The sequence below is a fragment of the Fukomys damarensis genome, unplaced genomic scaffold (genome assembly GCF_012274545.1).
Source record: "Fukomys damarensis isolate Sample0158 unplaced genomic scaffold, DMR_v1.0_HiC HiC_scaffold_9, whole genome shotgun sequence".
NCBI classification, from domain to species: Eukaryota; Metazoa; Chordata; class Mammalia; order Rodentia; family Bathyergidae; genus Fukomys; species Fukomys damarensis.
In genome coordinates, this window is record NW_022900921.1 from 50,340,093 (window position 1) to 50,358,739 (window position 18,647).

Consider the following 18,647-nt stretch of genomic DNA (forward strand, 5'->3'; position numbering starts at 1 on the left):
AAATTACACGAGTATAACATAAATACCCTAATGTGTGCTAGAAGACATTTGTACCTATTGGAGGCACTCCCGCAGCATTTCGCACAGGGATGGCCTGGCTCTGGATCTCCTGGCAAACATGCACTTCCTCTACTTCTTTTCTTCTTTACTGTCCTTGTTCCTCATTTGCCTGTGACCTATGACATCCAGGGCAAAAGGGCTGTGACAGTGTCTCCAGTCCTGTCTCTGAGGTGGCCAGCAGTGTGTATGCCAAGGCCGGAGGGAAGGGTCACCCGAGAGAAGGGTTCAAGCATCTACAAAGAGAGCCCTTCACCAGGTTCTCGGGCAGTGGGGCAGAAGGGCCTCTGTGCTCTGCCCTTTGCTAAGAAACCTGCATGTAATTTTGTCACAACACCCTCTTGGGGGATTTCTTAGCAATGAGCGAGGTTTTGGTATGTTCTTAGTTCAACAAAGAGCTAAGACTCCTGGGGTCTTCCTCCCTGTGGCTTGGTCCTGAGCTGAGGGAAATTTGGGGCAGGAAGGGAAAAGGCTGAAGGGGACAGGGAGGGAGGAGCCAGTTCCTGCTGGGCATCAGGGTGTGTGTTTTGGCCAGTGGCCTGTAGGCGCGGAAGCCTGGGGCTTGTTGATGTTTACCACTAGACAGTGCTGAGTGGGGATCCTTCAGGGTGGTCTTTCCTGGACCCTGCCAGAGGGAGACCTGGCCCAGGGTTTGCAGATGGACTCACTGCTCAGCTGGCTACAAGACATCTGCAGAGATGCTCCGGAGGCCCAGGAAGGTGCTGTCCAGCAGATGTGCTGCCACCAAGGTCTGTGTGTCACTGAGAGCACAGATGGAGTCCTCAATAAGGTGAGGTATAGCCCATAGAGCCCAGAATCCAGGATGAGGTGGGGTGGGGTCTGCACTTCCTGCTGTCCAGCATCAGCTTTCATGGACACCCTGTGACAGTCCATAGTGGCCAGCATCTGAGAGGAAACTGTCCTCCCTCTCCTCCAGGGTCCTTGCCTGTCCCATTAGGCAATTTCCCAGGCAGCAAAATCCACCCTGTGTTGTCCCTGGTGCAGGATCTGCCTCCTTTGAGCATTTGTTTTCTAAAATCACTTCTGTCTTCGGCTCACAGTGGCAGCATGACCACTGCCTGGGTCCCAGGGACAGAGCAAGGCTGTAGGCAGAGCGGGGAGACACAATGGTGGGTACTGAGTAGTGTGGGCCACACAGGGGTTTCCCAGGTCATTGGGCAGACATCGCCCTTGGGCCTTACCATTTCCCAGCCCAGCTTCTAGGGCCACTTACCCTGTGAACGGCTGAGTCTTCCTAGGCAGGGCTTCCCCAAAGGGCAGCAACTGCTCCTATGGCAAGGGCACCAGGAGCATTTGTTGAATGAATAGAAGAGTGTGTTCAGAGTGATGGTATGGGAACTGGTCAAGCATCTCTTATCTGAAATGCTTTGGGCTGCCAGTGTTTCAGAGTTCAGTTTTGTGGGTTTGGAATATATGCACAGACATTACTGGCAAATCACACCAACCAGGAAACTGACTCTTAAGGCTCCAATACCTGGCCTCATCAGGGATACTCAGCCTGTGTTACCAATATCTAGAGTTCAACGTGCAAGAAATGAAAGCCTGGAGATGGTACCAGGCCTGCAAGGCCCCATGAACCCGGAGCACGTTCACACTACATAGGTGGCAGCTAGGGTCACTGATCTCACTGTCACCATCCCACTGACAGGATCATGCCATCTACCTTGCTGACCTCTGTCCTCATCTGATCCAGTGTTCCTAGGAGTGTAAGGTCAGGTCTTGGCCCCAAAGGGAGCCCATGGAGCAAGAGGGTGGTGTCCGGGACATTCTCATGGGAAGTGAATAGGTGCATTGAGATTCTTCAAGTGACCATGCCTCCAGTCATGGTCACCAGTCCTTTTCGTTGGCAAGTTTTTAATTTTTATTTTTATTAGTCCACATTTGCAATACATAATGATCACAGTGCTCACGGGGAGTTAGCACATGCACACAACACATCTTCATTCTTTTTTCATCCCCTTTGTTCCTTTTCCTCCCCCTCCTTCCATCCCTTGGTTCTTTTCCATTTGCAGAGGACTCTCTCCCCATTTCCTATTAAGATGAACGTGTCTTCTAGTTCCATTAAAAAAAAGAAGATCTGTGGGACATGGAGGGTGCAGCAGGGCCTTTTATGGCCCAGGGCACTCGCCACCTCTCCACACCAGGCCTTCAGCCCACATTCACCATGCAGGGACCATCCCAGTCCCTGGCTGTGGACCTTTACCCTGGTGGACAGGACTGTGGAGGCTGAGGCTCCACAGACTGGAGGTGGAGAGGAGAACATCATCAGCCCATGCAGGAGCCATGCAACTGGCAGAGGAGGAGGACTTGCGAGGCTGACAAGAGGCCTTCTGATGGAGACGGCACTGGGGCCACCAGGCACAGGGCCAGCTCTGCAGTGTGATCACTGGAACCCGCTGGGAAGAGGTGAGCATTCCTGGCCTGGTTTTGCCCCAGGAACTGTCACAGAATGGCTGCCATTCTCTGCCCAGCAGCCTAGCCTCCAGCTGAGTGGTGCCATCTCTGGGTTGGTATGGAAGGAACAGTGTGCACATGTTGAGGACTTCGGGATGAGACCTTCCCAACTGCTGCAGCAAGGACCTCACAGCAGGAGGAGAGGCTGGCACTCAGCCTGCTGTCTCTGGAGTGAAGAGTAAACAGGACACAACCAATCTGCTTCTTACCCAGAGAATCATACAGGGAAGTGTGTGGGTTTAGCAGAAAGAAGGTGCTGCCTCTCTCTGGGAGAAGTGCCAAGGTGACCTGCAATCCCCATCTGGACCCACTCAGCCCTCACTTTCTACTCCCCCCAATGGGGGAACTGTCATCCCCCATTTCCTTCTGGACATAGGGGCCTCCCTATCCCAAGGGCCCCCTTCTGCTGTTTCTGGGAAGCCTCGGTCTGGAAGTCTCCACACTCTTGCTCAGGAGCTCTGCAGTATAGCCCAGAGAGCCCATGGGCCTCAGCCCCAAGTAGCTGTCCTGAAGACAAGCTGTGTGGGGTCTTTCTGGTGAAGATAGGCCACAAAGGTGCGGTGGCTGGGCTCTGGGTTTCTTGACTTGTGTTGAACCCTGAAGGGTGGGTGGAAGTGCCTCAGCCTCTCCCTCAGCTCTGGACAGAGCTTCTGAGGAGAAGGAAGGGATCTGGCAGACACTCACCCATCTACGTATGGTACATTTGTTCAGCTCATCTTGTGGCAATAACCCTGGTATGACCCAGCATCACATTGTCTACCTGGCTACCCTGCACACGATAAACAGTTCTGTCTCCTTTATTCTTGTAAATCTCTGCAAATTCCCCTAGCAGGTATGCATTAGACTGAACCAAACATACTTGAGGGAAGGGCTACAGTAGACATCATGAGTGAAAGTGTCCTCTGAGAGAGAAGCAGATTACACAGCTGCTCTTGGAGGGTGACCAGACTCACCATCCGATGATCCGGGGTCCTGCCAAATGCTACCCAGCCTCAGGGACCAGTTCCCAGGGACCCATACCGTGCCACCCAGACAGTGGCATTGCTCAGAGAGGCCCAGCTGAGTGTTCATCAAGGGGAGTCTGCACCCTCTCCTTTTCCATTGTACCACCCAGACTAGGTGTTGTCAAAGGCTGATTCCATTGTGAAAGCACTGGCTGTCTGGTGGGACAGGTGGAGGTGTGGGAAGAATCTTGGCTCAGTCATTGCTGAATGGCTGTTAATTCCTGGGTACCTGGCTCAGGGCGTCACTGCATAACTCACTCAGGCCACCTGCCTTGGAAAGGGCCTATGGAGGGAGCACTGTCCTAGTGGGCACAGGGACAGTGGGGCTACTGTTCTAGTGGGTGCAGCCAGCAGGGCTGGCCAAAGCTTCCTTTTCTCTTGGGCCCTGGTCCATCTCTTTGGGGCTGTAAGTCACCCCAAATGTCAAAAACAGTGGTGGCCAAGGAAGGGGCCAGCGTGGAAAACCCTCTGTTCTGTGAGCCCTGCCATCATCAGCTCCCAAGGAAACCTTCCATGAACCTGCCCACTTGTACAGGAAGCCAGAATGAGAAAGACCCCACTGGTGCGACCACTGATGGTTCCTAAGTGGGAATGTGGCAGGGAGTGCTGAGTGAGCACGGCTGGTGACAGTCACCTAGTGATGCCCTGTCCCCTTCTCACCCAGCTCAATGACTCTGCCAAGCAGCTCATCGAGATGGACAAGCTGTGTCCCGCTGCCGCAGCAGCATCCAGCTGTGCTGTTCCCTTGCCCTCCAATCCCAGTGTGGTGGCCAGTGCAGGCTCTGGCCCTGCAGCAAGCAGCTCGGGGGCTGTCAGTGCCTTTCAACGGCGCATGGACAGCAAGAAGAACGCCAAGAAACGCCATTCCTTCACGGCGCTCAGCGTGACACACAAGTCTTCACAGGCAGCCACCCACAGGCACTCCATGGAGATCAGCGCCCCTGTGCTCATCAGCTCCAGTGACCCCCGTGCTGCAGCCCGGATTGGGGAGCTCACACACCTGCCCTGCTCTGTGCCTGCCCAGGTAAGGTATCAGCCTACAGTGTCCCTGGGATCTCAGGGTCATCCATGGCTGTGTCTAGTAGTCCCAATCCTGTACCAGCATGAAGGTATCTGGAGCTGCCCTGAGGAGGATGGACTTCCTCCCCTGCCTGACCTCCCTCCACCTGCCGGTGATGTCAAGGTCCTCCTCTACCTTCTGGGCATGCTAGGCAGAGCCCTGCTGACTCAGGCATACCATGGGCTGATGTCAAGCCTCACAAGTATCCCTTTAACACAAGAAAGGCCAGAGCTTGAAACCAGAATTGACCACACCTCTCTGTGCTTTTATCATGACCATTTCCACAGATCCCTCTGTTTCTAGACCCAATGCTGATTCCACGTCTGCTGGTTTCTTTGTAGATTTGAGAAACTAGACTGAGGTGTTCCAAGGATATATACAAAGTCATTGCCTGCAGTTTTGGAAAAACCTAACACAGTGGAAAATAAAGGCTGAAGTTGCAGACCCAGGTCAAGGGTGGGATGCTTGATGCCCACAGAGGAGCGGACGAGCCTTGCTGGGCAAGACCTCAGGGCAGGTGGAAGGGCCTGATGGGCACAGCCTCCTCCCCAAACCCAGCTCAGGGTGCCAAACCTGTGCAAAAGTGCATGTGGGTGCTGTACCTTCCGGAGGCCCATCTGCAGTCGAGCTGTGCATTTCCCCTGGGGCATGGCTGACTGCCCTTCCCCTGCTGGCACAATGGTACCCTTCTGTGGGCCAAACTAAGGAAAAAACCAATGGCTGGGAGAGAGCTGACATTATCAAAGGCTAACTCAGCTAGCTTTATGTAGAGTTTTCTCTAGAAAAATAGAATAACTGAGCTAGAGAATGGTAATTTGCTTTCAGTGTGGACATTAGCCTAAAAACACCCCAATACTCATGTGCACACACACAGGTGCACACACACATCCACATGTACACATACCCTTGCACTCATCCATGCATGGGCATACCTACTCATTGGCAGGCACATACATACATGACACACACTGGTTCTTACCCTAGGCTGGCTTCATGGTCTGCAGTCGTGCCTCGGTGTCTGCAATATTTGCTAGCTGTGACCCCAGGCTATCTGCTGCTGCACCCATGCTCTCCAGAGAGCTGTCCTTGGGCTGCTGCTTCTGGAAGGGGAGGTGCAGCTGGTCTGGGCCCTCTGAACTGGGCTGACCACCTCTGGCTGTCATGGGGCACCTGCTGGTTGCACATTCCTGTGGGGACACAGCCTGGCCCATACCCTGCTGTGTGCAGAAAGACCAGACTTCTCCAGGACAGTCTTGTGTGCTCTGTGCCCAGTCTCCTGGGGATGCAGAGGTAGAGGCCTCAAAGACCTTGCACAGCTACCATGGTGGTGCTAAGACCTGGTAACACCCTGGAGTCCCTTCTGGTACCTGTGCTGATGTGGACAGTTAGACAGCTGTCTGTAGCAGGGTGCAGCCCTTCACTTGCCTGCTCTCCTTGCTCCTGGAGCATCATGGCCACCCTCATTGCAGTCAGGGACCCTCATTAGCTGAGGGAGGAAGACCTCCTTTCCCATCTCAGCCAGAGGAAGTACTGTGGCCATTGGGCAGTGCCCACCTCATTGTCCTGCAGCCTGCAAGGAGGCACCCAAAGCTTACTCTTTTGCTGCTTTCTGGCTGGGTGGGGCCACATCCTGGGGCAGGGACCCCTCTTCTGTGTTTTCCTTGTGCTTGGGACATGAGCTTTACACAGGCAGATGAAGGATCCCAAGTTCCTCTTCCCCTCACCCTCCTGCCCCCCCACCCCTGCTGCCAAGGTCTCTGTTGGCACAGCAGGCCCCTCACCTGGCTCCACACTCCCCCTGCTGCACAACATCCCAGGGGCAGGAAAGAGACAGGTTTGTGTTTTCCATTTGTGCAGCACAGTGTTCCACAAGCATTTGATTAGCTGGTTGTGGGGCTGGGATCCTGGGATCTCTCTTCCAGTCCTTCATCCTAAAGTGAGCAGGCATGGATGTCACATCCTGGCAAAGGGCAAGCCACAGCGTATGTCCCAGCCTCATGTTGTTGAGCCACTCTGATTAGGAGTTCTGAGAGCTGTGGGGGCCCAGGCTGCTGTAGGTCAGAGGCCAACCCAGTTCTTCCCTGCCCCCTGCCTTGGCCATGTGCTGGGCTTTTAAAGGAGGATAGGAAGAGCAGAAGAGGAGAGGAGGAAGCCACAAAGAATTGATGGCCCAGACAGCCTGACACATTCACCTTCTGGGCTTCAGAAAAGGGCTTTGGGCTGAGGCTTTGTGAATGTTGACACAGAAAAGGAAGAAAAAGCCACCATAGGAAAATAAAAAAAATAGCAATCGGTTGAGGCCAATAGCTAAAGACCCAGGTCAAGTGGTAATAACTCAAACAAAACAGGAGCAGGGAAGCTGGTCTCTGCCACTGCTGAAGGCCTGTCAGCTCAAGAGCCTGTCACTCAGGTTTAACCTGTAACTTTTCCAACTCATCCAGTCAGGATCCTGTGTTCCATCCACACAGACCCACTGCCTCTTGCCACCTGCTCATCCCTCACAAGACCTTGTCTTCCTGCTGCCCCTTGGCCTCATCATCTGTCCACCCTGGGTCACGCAGAAACACTTCTGTGGACTCCTGCTCACTCCTTGGCCATCTGAAACATCCCCTTCTCCTGAGTAACACAGTTGGGTTGTTCTTCTGTACTCTTTTTGCTGTGGACTGGAAGGAACACACTGGGCTGGCTAGCTTCACTACTGAAGGTCTAGGTTTTGCTTATCTGAGCTGAGGACCAAGCAGCTCTACATCATGGAGTGATGGGGACGCTTTTTGGGAATCCATGGTTAACAGTCTCATCATCCGGCAAACATCATGGACCAGAAGTTCAGGCTAAGCATAATGTAGCCACTCCATGCGGTCACAAAATGAACACAGGACACACCAGACACTGCCAGTGTAATGTGCCATCTATGATGGAGTATGTTATTTTACACATGGGAGAAGCACTCTCAAATATAGTTAAAAGGCACACAAATGAAAAGCAAATAGACTGTGAGGATCTGGTCCAAGAGGATTTTCTTTCTGAAAACCTGGAAATAGCTGGGCCTTTGTAATGATCAGCCATGGCCTGAAAGTGGAAAAAGAGGGCACCATGGCCTGGGAGTAGAGACCTCATGCCCTGAATCTTGTGGAATGCCAAGCTCTTTACCTGCACCACTAGTCCTGTTCCCTGGGCTGTCTGCTGGCACAGGCAGGGGACAAAGGTCAGGCACATCAGTGAAGCTTCCTGGTATCCTCTTGGCATGGGATAAGACACTGCAGCTCTGACTGGGCACGTGCTGGCCAGGAAGACGAGGTGAGCTGGCAGATCCCAAGTGAAAGCTGTGTCCTATGAGACACAGAGGGGCTTGTCCTGGGACCCAGCTTCAGGGACACACTGCCAAGAGGTGAACAGAGTTTGTGCTGCTGAGGGTGGGCAGCAGGAAAGGCCATGCACCTGCACAGGAACACAGAAGATACCAGTTCAGGAAGGGCACCCAGGGCTGTGGGTCAGCTTCCTCCAGAGTACCTGTCTCCTGGCTCAACTCACAGCATGAGGTGGGATTGAAGGGCTTCCTCTTATCCTGCATCCTGATGCGTCCCCTTTTGTGAGCCCCCTGACCTGCTGCCCCCTGTGCTCTCACATCCAGGCCCTCACCACATCATCACCATCCGTATGACCCACCTATGAGTCTCATGGAGCAGAGTGGCTCTGAAGGGTGGGTGAGTGGTGCCACAGTGAACTAGGTCCCTCCTGTGCACTTCCTGCCTGGAAGCAGGACAGCCAGTCACTCCATGCAATGAAGATAGTGCCTTCTGTGGACAGAAGGATGGAAATGCCTCTATCTGATGGACTCACAGGAAACACCTCTGTGGTCTACTACCCAGCAACCTTTGTCCCAGGGAGAGAAGGCAAAGAAGAACCTGGGGATGCAAACATTTGTGGCTCTTCTCAGGGCAGAAAAACTTGGTTCCAAATGGAAATTTGCAAAGCCCCAGACAGGTCCTGTGGTTTCCTTCACAGACTTCACCTTCCTGCTATGATGTTCTGGGGTTTTCACTCCCTCAACTAGAGTTTTGAGGGTGCTATCTTCCCCCAGCCCCTTCTACCTCCTTATTCTCCTTAGTAACATTGGGGGACTCCTCATTACACCATTGGCTACATGTGTGCCTTGTGGTCTAAACTCGTGGCCCAGTAAGGTAGGGAGAAAGAGCAGCTACCCTCCCGTGACAGACCTCAGTGCTGAAGGTTTCAGAGCCTATGGCCTGTGGGCCCTGCCCTCTCCTGTCATTACAGCCAAGGACAAAGACTATATAAACAAGGAGGACAGCTGTCAATAAAACTTTATTCATGAGACACGCAGGCTGGAGACATGGGCTGTGTATGATCCAGACCTTGGTGTTTACACCTCAGGTCCCTGAGCTAACCTGGAGTGCTCAGAAGAGAATGTTGAGATCATCTCTGTCTTAAGCTGTGAGTAGATATGGAGCTTCATGGGCCTCTGCCCTGCCCTGGCCTCTGGCACATAAATTATTGTCATTTTTTTACAGAGCTAAGGGGAGTGAAGCCCTAAATGCCTCATTTGGAAGTTTCCTCTGGGAAGCAAGTCTGAGAGGGTTGGATTTTTACTTGCATACTGGAGTGGTCACGAGCAATGAATAAGACATGTGAGTCATGCACTCCTTTGGGCAATGGAAGTGCTTTCTGGGCACATATTAAAAATTGAAATACTAAGATGCTTCTTCAAGATCTTTATCAGTAAAGCCCCTTTGCTGCCTGCCAGCCACACCCCTTTCCCTTTCACTGATCCCCAGCACCACAACGACATGGCCTCCAGACTGAGGCTGCTTAGGGGTCTCTGGCATCAGTAGGACCAGAGGATTTGGGTTTGGGTGGGGAATCAGGAGCAGGAGCTGGAATCCACCCAGGCACCATCAAGAAGGACAGCCCTATCCTTACTGATGGGCAGCCTGGAATTTATCTGCTGAGCCACTGTCCCATTGCGGGAAGGGGTATGGGTGCCAGGGGACTTTGGGGCAGCTGAGTTCTGCTGCCCCTGGAGCCCTGGGGCTGGGGATGGTGTAGCATCAGTGTTCCTTGTGTGCTATGCTGTCCCCCTGGAGGATGCCTTGCCAGCCCTGCCTGTGTTGGGCACCTACGAGAGACTCCTAGCCAAGCTTTTACATACTGCTTCAGAAGGACTGCTGGATGGTTGTTCTCGAGCAGACTCTGGCACTGTATCCTCTCCTGAGGTGCCAGCTGTTTGTCTTGGGCTGCCTGAGCAGCCCAGCAGTATCCCTCAGGGAGCCATTTAAGCAGAATATGGCCATATCACAGCTAAAGACCTTTCCCGTGCAGGGGCTGGTGGGCACAGTGCCACAGTGAGCAGGGCTGCTCTTGGCTGTGAAGCTGGAGGCAAGGTTTCGACCGGTGATTCTGGAGCCAGGACCCACCTGTTGCAGGGCTGAGGCCAATTGTTTTTGTTCCAAAGCAGCCGAGGCCCTTTCTCCTTTCTCATTTTATCTTTGCCTGACTCTTCCCCTGCCAAGTCCTCACTAATCCTTCAGGCCCAGAATGGTGTAAATGAAGCCATTAGGATCCTAAACAGAGTAGAGCTGCTGAGCCTGGGCAGAAAGCCAGGCTGAAGTCAAAGCCAAAGACACCAGACACCCTGGTGTCACGTGGATGAGTCTGACCCCCTCCTATCCTGCTTCAGAGGTACATGTGACACGAGTCTGTGGAACTCATGTTTGTCGTGTTGAACTCATGGCACCCATGGTTGCTACAGCTTCACCCCCCATGGCTTCCAGTCACCCACAGAGATGGCACAGGTAGAGCCAGGAAGACAGGATGCTCCATCAACTTAAACACATAGATGTATTTGTTTTGTTTTATTTTGGGTTGTTTTGTTTTGTTTTGTTTGGCACTGGGGATTGAACTCTGGACCTTGCACTTGGGAGGCAGGCTGCAGAACCACTGAGCTAAATCCCCAGCCCAGAACACATAGATTAAAAAAAAAAAATTGTCCCAAATCTTAACTCCCAAAGAACCAGTGCTGTCACTGATGTGTGTCTCCAGACTTGCCACAGAAAAACACAGGCACTTTCAGGAAGGCAGTCACTCTTCAAAACACGTCCCTGATTCTCCTTTCATTCCCACAGCCCGCCTGCCCGCCCGCCCCCCTATCCTGAGCTGCTCCCGGCCTGCAAGCTTCCACCCTGGGACATCTGGATGCTTTAGCTGTTCAGGTTTTTACCATTATAAATGGTGCCACAGTGAAGTCCCTGTCTGTGTTTCCATCTTGCTGGGTCTATTATTTATGCTGCTACGTCTAGCAGATTGTTCTCCTCTGTCTCTGTATCTCTCTGGATCAGAGAGAAGCCCAAGTAGCAAAACCTGGGCTGTGTGGGATTGGCACTCACTCACAGTTTGGTTATTCTTCTTGTAAGATGAGCAGCACCACCATCCTCCCCACACATGAGCCACAGCCCTCAGAACCCAAACTCTAACTTCTCTGTTGCTGACAGAGCAGAAAGGAGAAGCCAGGTAGCTGCCTCTGAAGCTGGAGCTCTCCCAGTAGACTTTAGACAATGTGGGGTCTTCTCACAGGTCACCAGGGAAGGGAGGTCCTGGATACAGGGATGGAAAGAAGGAGGGCCTCGAGGCTAGGTTCAGAAGGGAGAGAGGTCCTGGAGATGAGGACAGGAAGGAAGGAGGTCCTGGAGATGGGGATGGGAAGGGAGCCTACAGTAGTTGCCTTGGAGACAGGGCTGTGTCCCTGTTGCTGGTCTCACTGCCATCTCTCTTGTTGATCAGGAAGGAGGGAGGGTTTTTCCGTGATGGAAATGGCAGGTTATGCTGTTTGTTGGCTTTGGGGCACTGTTCTTCACACTCAGGGCAGAATAGGCAGGTGACCTGGGCTGTGGTGCTCATTACAGAGTTGTTTGAGGGGGACTCAGCTTAAACCTATGCCTCCTAGAGTCTCTGTCATGACAGGACAGCTGCAAGGGAGGATGACAAGGGATGCACAGTTGAGTGGCCAGGGGACTTGGAGACAGCACTGGCTCTATCAGTAATGCCCTTGGCTATAGCACGCATATCCAGGCTTGGTCCACCTGACCTGTGAGTGGATGACTGGTCATGGCCATGGACACATGTGTCCTGTAGAACAATGTGACCCCTTGAATCCATTGGTCTGGGGGAGGTGCTTCTCGTGAACACTGCCACCTGCTGCCTACCACCAGCCTCTTACTGTCACCTAGCTAGAAGCTCCTGTGGATGCCGATTTTAAATAAGCTGTGTCCTTTAGTATGAAAGATTGTGTCTGACTTTCTTTAACAGAGACAAGAATAACTAACTTGGGTCTGAGACCAAGCCAGACCCTCTCCCCTGATGACCAAGGGGGGCTCAGAAGGGTCTGTGAGTGCTCCTTGGTGGCAGGTGTCCTGGCTGCCAGCTCCAATGGGCCAACACCTAGATGATAACTTCTGGGGAAGGTGTGCAGGGCCCCCATGGCCAGCCTGCTTGTCCCCCTCCTCACTCCTGTCTCCTCTTATCTGTTTCCAGGACTCCTGCTCGGCTGGACCTGTCCCTGCAGCTGTTCCAAGAGCCTCTGCAGTGGCTGGAGAGCAGGGCACGTCTCCCAAAGTCCCGCTGCCCCTGAACGTGTGAGCGTCCCCTCCTGCCTGCCAGGTCCTCCCTCTGGTATCCCGTGCACACACATGGCAGTTGCACATGTGGCTCCTCCTAGGGTTTTCGGGGGGTGACCAGTGCAGTTGCGTACATCTTCAAGGATGCCCAGAGGATGAAACACAAGCCTGGCAGGGTCTGTAAAGACATTGTCCCTGGGAGTAATAGTGTAGGAATGGCAGCCACCACAGCCCAGAGCAGGCTCCAGAGTCTAGCTGTGGAGTGGCGTCAGAGCTGGAGGTGGCAGCCAGTGCCACTGCTGAGCTAGCCCTAGTATAACCCACAAGTCACTTGCAGAAGGGAGATGCTTATCTTATTTAGAAAATCTCTACCTGGGGATTTAGCTCAGTGGTTCAGTGGCCTGCCTTGCAAGCGCAAGGACCCAAGTTCAATCCCCGGTACCAAAAAAAACAAGAAAAGAAAGTCTCTGTTAAATTAAAAGTCTTAGGAGATACAGGCTGTTTAAAAACTCTCCATTTCAGTAGTGTCCTGAAAAATTAGGCTGCCACTGCCTCTGTGTTGGCAATGAGTTGAGCCTGGTGGGTGAATGGGTGCTTCAAGGCAGAGCTGTTTTACTTCAGCAGACAGAGGGCAAGGACAGAAAGCTCCACTGACCCAGGAGCATCACTCATTCAGAAGCTGATGGTTGCAGAATGGAATGTATTTTAGGGGGGAAAATGCTTTGGAGAATGCAGCATGCCATGCCTCCAAGATCTCCCAAGGGCTCTGCCGCGAGGACACTCTCACTAGCCACACATCAGTCTCATGTGGAGGGGAGCTCTGAGCACGTCCCTTGGCCTGCCTAACCTGTGGGGTTCCCAAATCCATGAAAGCAGGTTGAGATTCTCCAGTTTCTACCTGGTTCCCAAAAGGAATGTGGATCCGTAAGCTGCACTCCAGGCGTCTTTATGTTAAACTTGCATTTTCACCAGCACTGGGCAGCAGACAGTTAGCCCGGCTGTGCCCATAGGCTCAATCTGCATGGAACAACACCTGGGCGATGGGGGCGGGGGGAGTAGTGCTGTGCTGAACCTTGCCTGGTGTGCACATGGCCCTGGGGGCATCCCCAGAACCAAGAAAAATTCAGAAACTTGCAAACAGTAAAATTGGAACTTTCCTGACCCCAGCCTTTCACCAAATGTGTGTGTGTGGTGTCATTAGCCATCCAGAGATGGTTTAAAGTTGGCATTGTTTTGTGAGGAAATCAGAACCTACAGGTCACCGTGTTCACAGTGCCTGTTGTTTTCTGGGCCCTCTCCTGAATCCACTCCTGCAGCCTCCTTGCATCAGGCGCTGGAGAGACAAGAGGGAAGTGCACTCAGGACAGTGCCCCCCAGGAGGAGACCCATGTCCCCAGGGGTGGCCCCCAGGTTCTTCCCCACAGGACAGCAGGGCACAGGCCAGGTGACAAGATTTCATCCTGGCTCTGCAAGCTGCACATGGACTCCCTGGCCCCTGTGTGGAGGGCGCCCTCCTCTCCATGTCAGCTCCAAGAGTGTCTGTCACTCCCTAGGAGCTGGGAATATGTGGACATGCCTCCATGTCCTAGACAGCTCTCGACTTGGTGAGAGTAGAGGTGACCTCCCAGTCCCCCTGCCACAAGATGAGGTCACTGGGACCCTCACCTCCATTCACAGCTTCTGTTTAGCTTGAGATTGCATCTGAGTAACAAGGAGGGACACTCATGGGTCAGAGAATGTCCTTCTGAGGATGACAATGACTCTCATGACTCTGCATGATGCAGCGGGGTCATGGCAGCAGCCCTGTCATGGTGGGAGTGGCCCTGTGACTGTAAGGACATCTGTAGCTGTTTGAGCTATGCTCAAGCACAGGCTGGAAATCTCACACACCTCCAGTGACATGTAGAGTCCGTTCTGAACATCACATTCGCTGTTTTTCCTAGGGAGCAAAAGGTCCTTGCTCCTAGTGTAACAGGTCCCATACTGACCCTTTTCCCCTCTTTATCTCTGAGAAGCCAGTGATCCCATGGGTGCTGGGGGCAGACTCCAGGACAGGGGTGCAATTATTCCTTATTGGTTATTTCCCCAAACAGATTCCATAAGTCACATTCAAAGTCTTAACTTGAACCTAGATGCACTGTCTGCACAGAAACAACTGCAGCATGCTGGCAGCCTTGGGGTACAAGCCACAGCCAGTGGGCTGGCCATCTGTCATAGAATAGCTCTGGGAACCCCGTGATCCTCCTCACTGTAGGGCTTTGCCTTCTGCAGCTGCATCCTGAGCCTTGGGGCTTGTGTAGGGACCAAGAGGCGCTGCTGGCAGAAAGATCTGTGCTCTGCCCCTGTCCTCACATGCGAGGTCCCTAGCACTGGTCTTCTGGTCATCTGGTCTTCTTGCCCTATGCTGGACGCTCTTGGGATACACCCTACTGTTTCAGAGACACCATCCCACACCTCTATTTCTTTTCATGGTGCTGGGAGTTCTCCCTGCTATTCTACCTTTTGCCCTTGCCACTGTCATCCTGAGGCCTGTAAGCATCCAGCCAGGACCACACCTGAGGATACTGTACCCCACAGAGAAGGAAAGCGGGGCTCCCCAAGGCCATTTTCTTGCTTGTGCTTGAGACGTGCCTGCTGGGTCCTCCCCAGGAACACAGTGGAACCCAGATCTCAGACACAGACTGTAGACTTGTCAGGAGCCCCTGGAACAGGCAAGGAATTGGAAACTGTAGCCCACAGGTGAGTGTCCAGTGTAGGGAACCAGTGTACCCCCCCTACCATGGGCTCTGCAACACTGGGAACCTCCTATCAGAACCCATCTCACACAGCATTGTGCAGGAGCTGGAGCTCAGAAGAGCACTGCCGGCTCAGACCAGGGCTCTGCCCTCAGGAAGAGACAGTGGTAGTCATGCTTCTGAGCCTAGCATCTGGTTGCCTTTCAGCACTGAGCTTATCTGTGGGGCTGGCATTAACCCTGTACAGATCTGGACCTGGATCTCCTACCATTTGTCACCTGTGGGGGGTTCCCTGTGCTCTGTTCACCTTCTGCTGATCCTACCATTAGGAGCCACCTGTAAAGGGAACAGCAGTGCTCGGCACACAAGTCCTTATGCACCAGTGGCCCTGGCAGGAACAGAGCAGAAGCAATCATCTCTGCAGGAGGGACAGGACAAAGGCTCTCCAGACAGGAGCCAGGACACAATGGGAGCAGAGTGCAGTCTGCAGACAGATCGGGAGGATGGCTGGGCTCACAAAGTGTGGATACTCAGGGTACAGAGGATGCAGGTAGGTGCTTTATGGAGCCCCCAGAGCCTGGCTGGCTGTCTGCTCACTATATACTAGGCACTGCATCAAGCACCTGTGGAGCTGAAGGTGAGCACATGCAGCCCACATGCACCTGGCCAGGCCCATGATGGCCCTGGGACCTGTGCTGGGGGGCCATCCATACAAGTTGCTGTGACTGTCACTAGAGCTGGGAAATGGCAGGTGCCAGAGGTGGCTTGCCAAGATTCAGAGGGCTGGCAGCAGTTGGAGAGAGCCGAGGCCACTCCCTGGACACAGGTGGCTCTTCCAGTGCCACGCACAAACACTTCTATTGAGTGATTCAGGGAAAACACATGCAAGTGACACCATCTCTGCTGGTGCCCCACCCCCACATGAGGTACGTGCCAAGTACTCCATTGCCTGCACAGCAAAACCTCCAACAGCCCCATCCACATTTGGTCTCCTCTCTGAGGAGAACAGGAAGGAGGAGGAAGAGAAGGAAGGAAGAGGAAAAAAGGAGTGATGGAAAGAGGAGGAGGAGGAGGTGGTGGTGGAGGAAGAAGAAGAGATAGAGGAAGAGGAGAAAAAGAAGAGGAGGGACAAGAAGAGGAGAAGGTGGTGGAGGAAGAGCAGAAGGAAGGTTTGGGGTGGTTTATTCACTCAGCAGTGTACCCCCAGAGGCTAGACCAGACCTGGACAGAGGACAGCTTGCCTATTGGAGAGAATTCACTTGTAGTGAAGATGAAAGGCCAACCTCATCAGTCCCTGTGTAGACCATGCAGCCTCCATAAGTGGGATTCACACTGCCTGCTCCCACCTGTGTCCCTCGGCTACACTGGTGGCTCCCAACCCAGACCTGGTCCCCTTCTGGATATGCAAGAGCATGGATATATTCTCAGTCTCTCAATCTCATTTTCCCCAGTAATGGAACCTTGGGGTTCCTGTGGCATACAGGCAAGGCCTTGCGTCTGCAGGTGGATGCCTGTCCTCCTCAGCCCCACTCTGTCTCTCGGCGGCCCTGTCCATGGGCTCAGCTCTGCACAGAACACAGGATAAACCAAAACATGAGGGCTGTCTGCACAGATAAATAGAACTCTCCGGGCTTCCCTCTGCCAGGGAGCTGGCATCCTGCCAATGAGGCTGAATGTGGCACAAAATCTGAGTCCTGCTAGCCTGAAGGACAGCTCTCACACACTGTGCCTCAGGAAGTGGTACAGCCCTGCTCCGGTGTCTGCACACATGGGCTGCCCCCTACAGTGTGCTCAGTGGGCACTGAGGGCAACATGCCCAGCCAGACCTCTCTTAATTTCCTATTTTCCTGCCTATGTTATCTTATTAGGAACCATGTCCCTGCTTATTTGAAAGAATCCTTCTAAAGGTTTCCAAATGACTTGAATCCTGGATATAAAGAATCTTCATCTTTATTTTGATGGGAAGGCTAGAAACACGAAGTCCTCATCCCAGTAAATGAACAGGAATCCTACCAGAGCGAGTGAAGGTCATCAGCTCCTCCCTGAGCCATGAGCTCAGCGTCAGCTAGGCCGTGGGCATTTGTCACCTCTGCTGACACTTGTTCTTCTACACAAGGTGGATTCCCATCTGAGAGGCAGATGCTAACTGTGTCCATGGAGCTGGGTGGACCTGGTGAGGTTCACAGCAGGCCCCATTCATGGCTCCACACTCCCATGCCTGTGCCCACACAAGGCTGGCTGAACCTCAGTCTCAAACTCAGGGCTCTTGTTTTATTTTTCCTTCAACAAATGTTCCTTGAGAATCTGCCCTGTTCCTGAGACTGAGGAGGTGGCACTGAGCTGGCCTTACAGAGAGTTCAGTGCGGAGGGGCTGAGTGCAAGTGCCAGGCAGAGAAAGCAGAGGTGCTTGGATCCTTGACCCTGAAGGAGCAGCTGGGCCAAACAGGCCAGACAGGTCCTACCCTTCCCTACAGCTCCAGGACAGAAAGTATGACCCCAACAGCCTGGCCTTCAGTCCGAGGTGTCCCTGGAGAAGGACACAGCAGGGCTGAGGTGTGGGCCAGTCCACAGGCCCTGGCTAGAGCACAGCATGGCGCCAGGCTCCTTGTTCAATAGACCAGTTATCCCTGAATGCAGCACCTGAGAGTCTATCCCCTCACCCTCTCGAAGACACCAGATACGAGGGAGGCGGGAGCTATACTTGGACATTTTACTGTGGCTGAGTAGAGGTGTCAATGATGTGACAGACTGGGTGACTCTAGCGGGATTCACACTTCAGTTACACTCCTGAGGGCAGCGCCTGGTATGTATCATTTCTGTCATCTCTGCTGCCTCCCACTGTGCAACCATCACTGCCCCCTCCTCTCCTTTTCCCCAACCCAGCCCTGTAGACCCACACTGCTCAGAGGAGATGCCATCCTCACCCACCATCCTCTTTCAGCATCCTCTGTGGCCGTCACACCCTGGCTGTCTGTTACCTAGGCTGGGGGAACATCATGAATCTGTATGAGGTTCCCCTGATGGCTTTCTCTCTGACTGCTCCTAACTGTCTCCATGGGGAAGGACTGGATGTGATGTGATGTCCCTCGGGATACTGAGAGCCAAGGCTGCACATACCCTTTATATCCTTACAACAGAGGGCCTCACACCTGCAGGATTGAGATGTTGGACATGGGTGGCAAATTGTATTTTAAGACCAGTAAATCTTCAGTGTCAACAGGGTTCTAATTCTGTTCTAGAATATTCCTCAGAATGAGGGTGTAGCTCAGTCACAGAGCCAAGTGTGAGGCCCTATATTTGATTCCCAGCACCACAAAACACAACTTGTCTTTAAGGTATTCCTCTTCTTTGGGTTTGTCCCTCAGGAGCTGGGTCTTAATTCTGTTTCTGCCTCTTAAGAAGGCCACTCCTAGAGTCAGGGTGCTGTGCAGTCCTTGGGCCCCAGAGACCTGTCTTGCAGGAGCCAAGAGCCCACAGCCCCCAGGGAGGTTGGCTTCCCCACCAAGCAGCCATTCCAGGCACCAGATCCTGGAGACACCTCTCCTGAAATTCATCTCTCACTTCTTGTCGGGCTGAGGCCCCACCAACCAGGCATTCCTAGACTTCGACAAGTTTATCCTTCCCCACCAGTACTCAGAAGACCCGGGTCAAGGGAACTTTGGTGTGTTCCCAGAGGGGCTTGCCC

The 18,647-nt window shown here is 53.2% G+C and overlaps 1 protein-coding gene across 1 annotated transcript in view; it reads left to right on the top strand.

The window, feature by feature from the left end:
* Sh3rf3 (SH3 domain containing ring finger 3) overlaps window positions 1-18,647 on the top strand; it is a gene marked incomplete at its 5' end in the record, with an annotated part of 178,915 nt that overhangs the window by 132,695 nt on the left and 27,573 nt on the right. Inside the window, 2 exons of the mRNA XM_033761492.1 lie at window positions 4,201-4,560; window positions 12,145-12,245. Of these exons, the coding sequence (XP_033617383.1) occupies window positions 4,201-4,560; window positions 12,145-12,245 (461 nt within the window). The remainder of the gene's footprint in view (window positions 1-4,200; window positions 4,561-12,144; window positions 12,246-18,647) is intronic.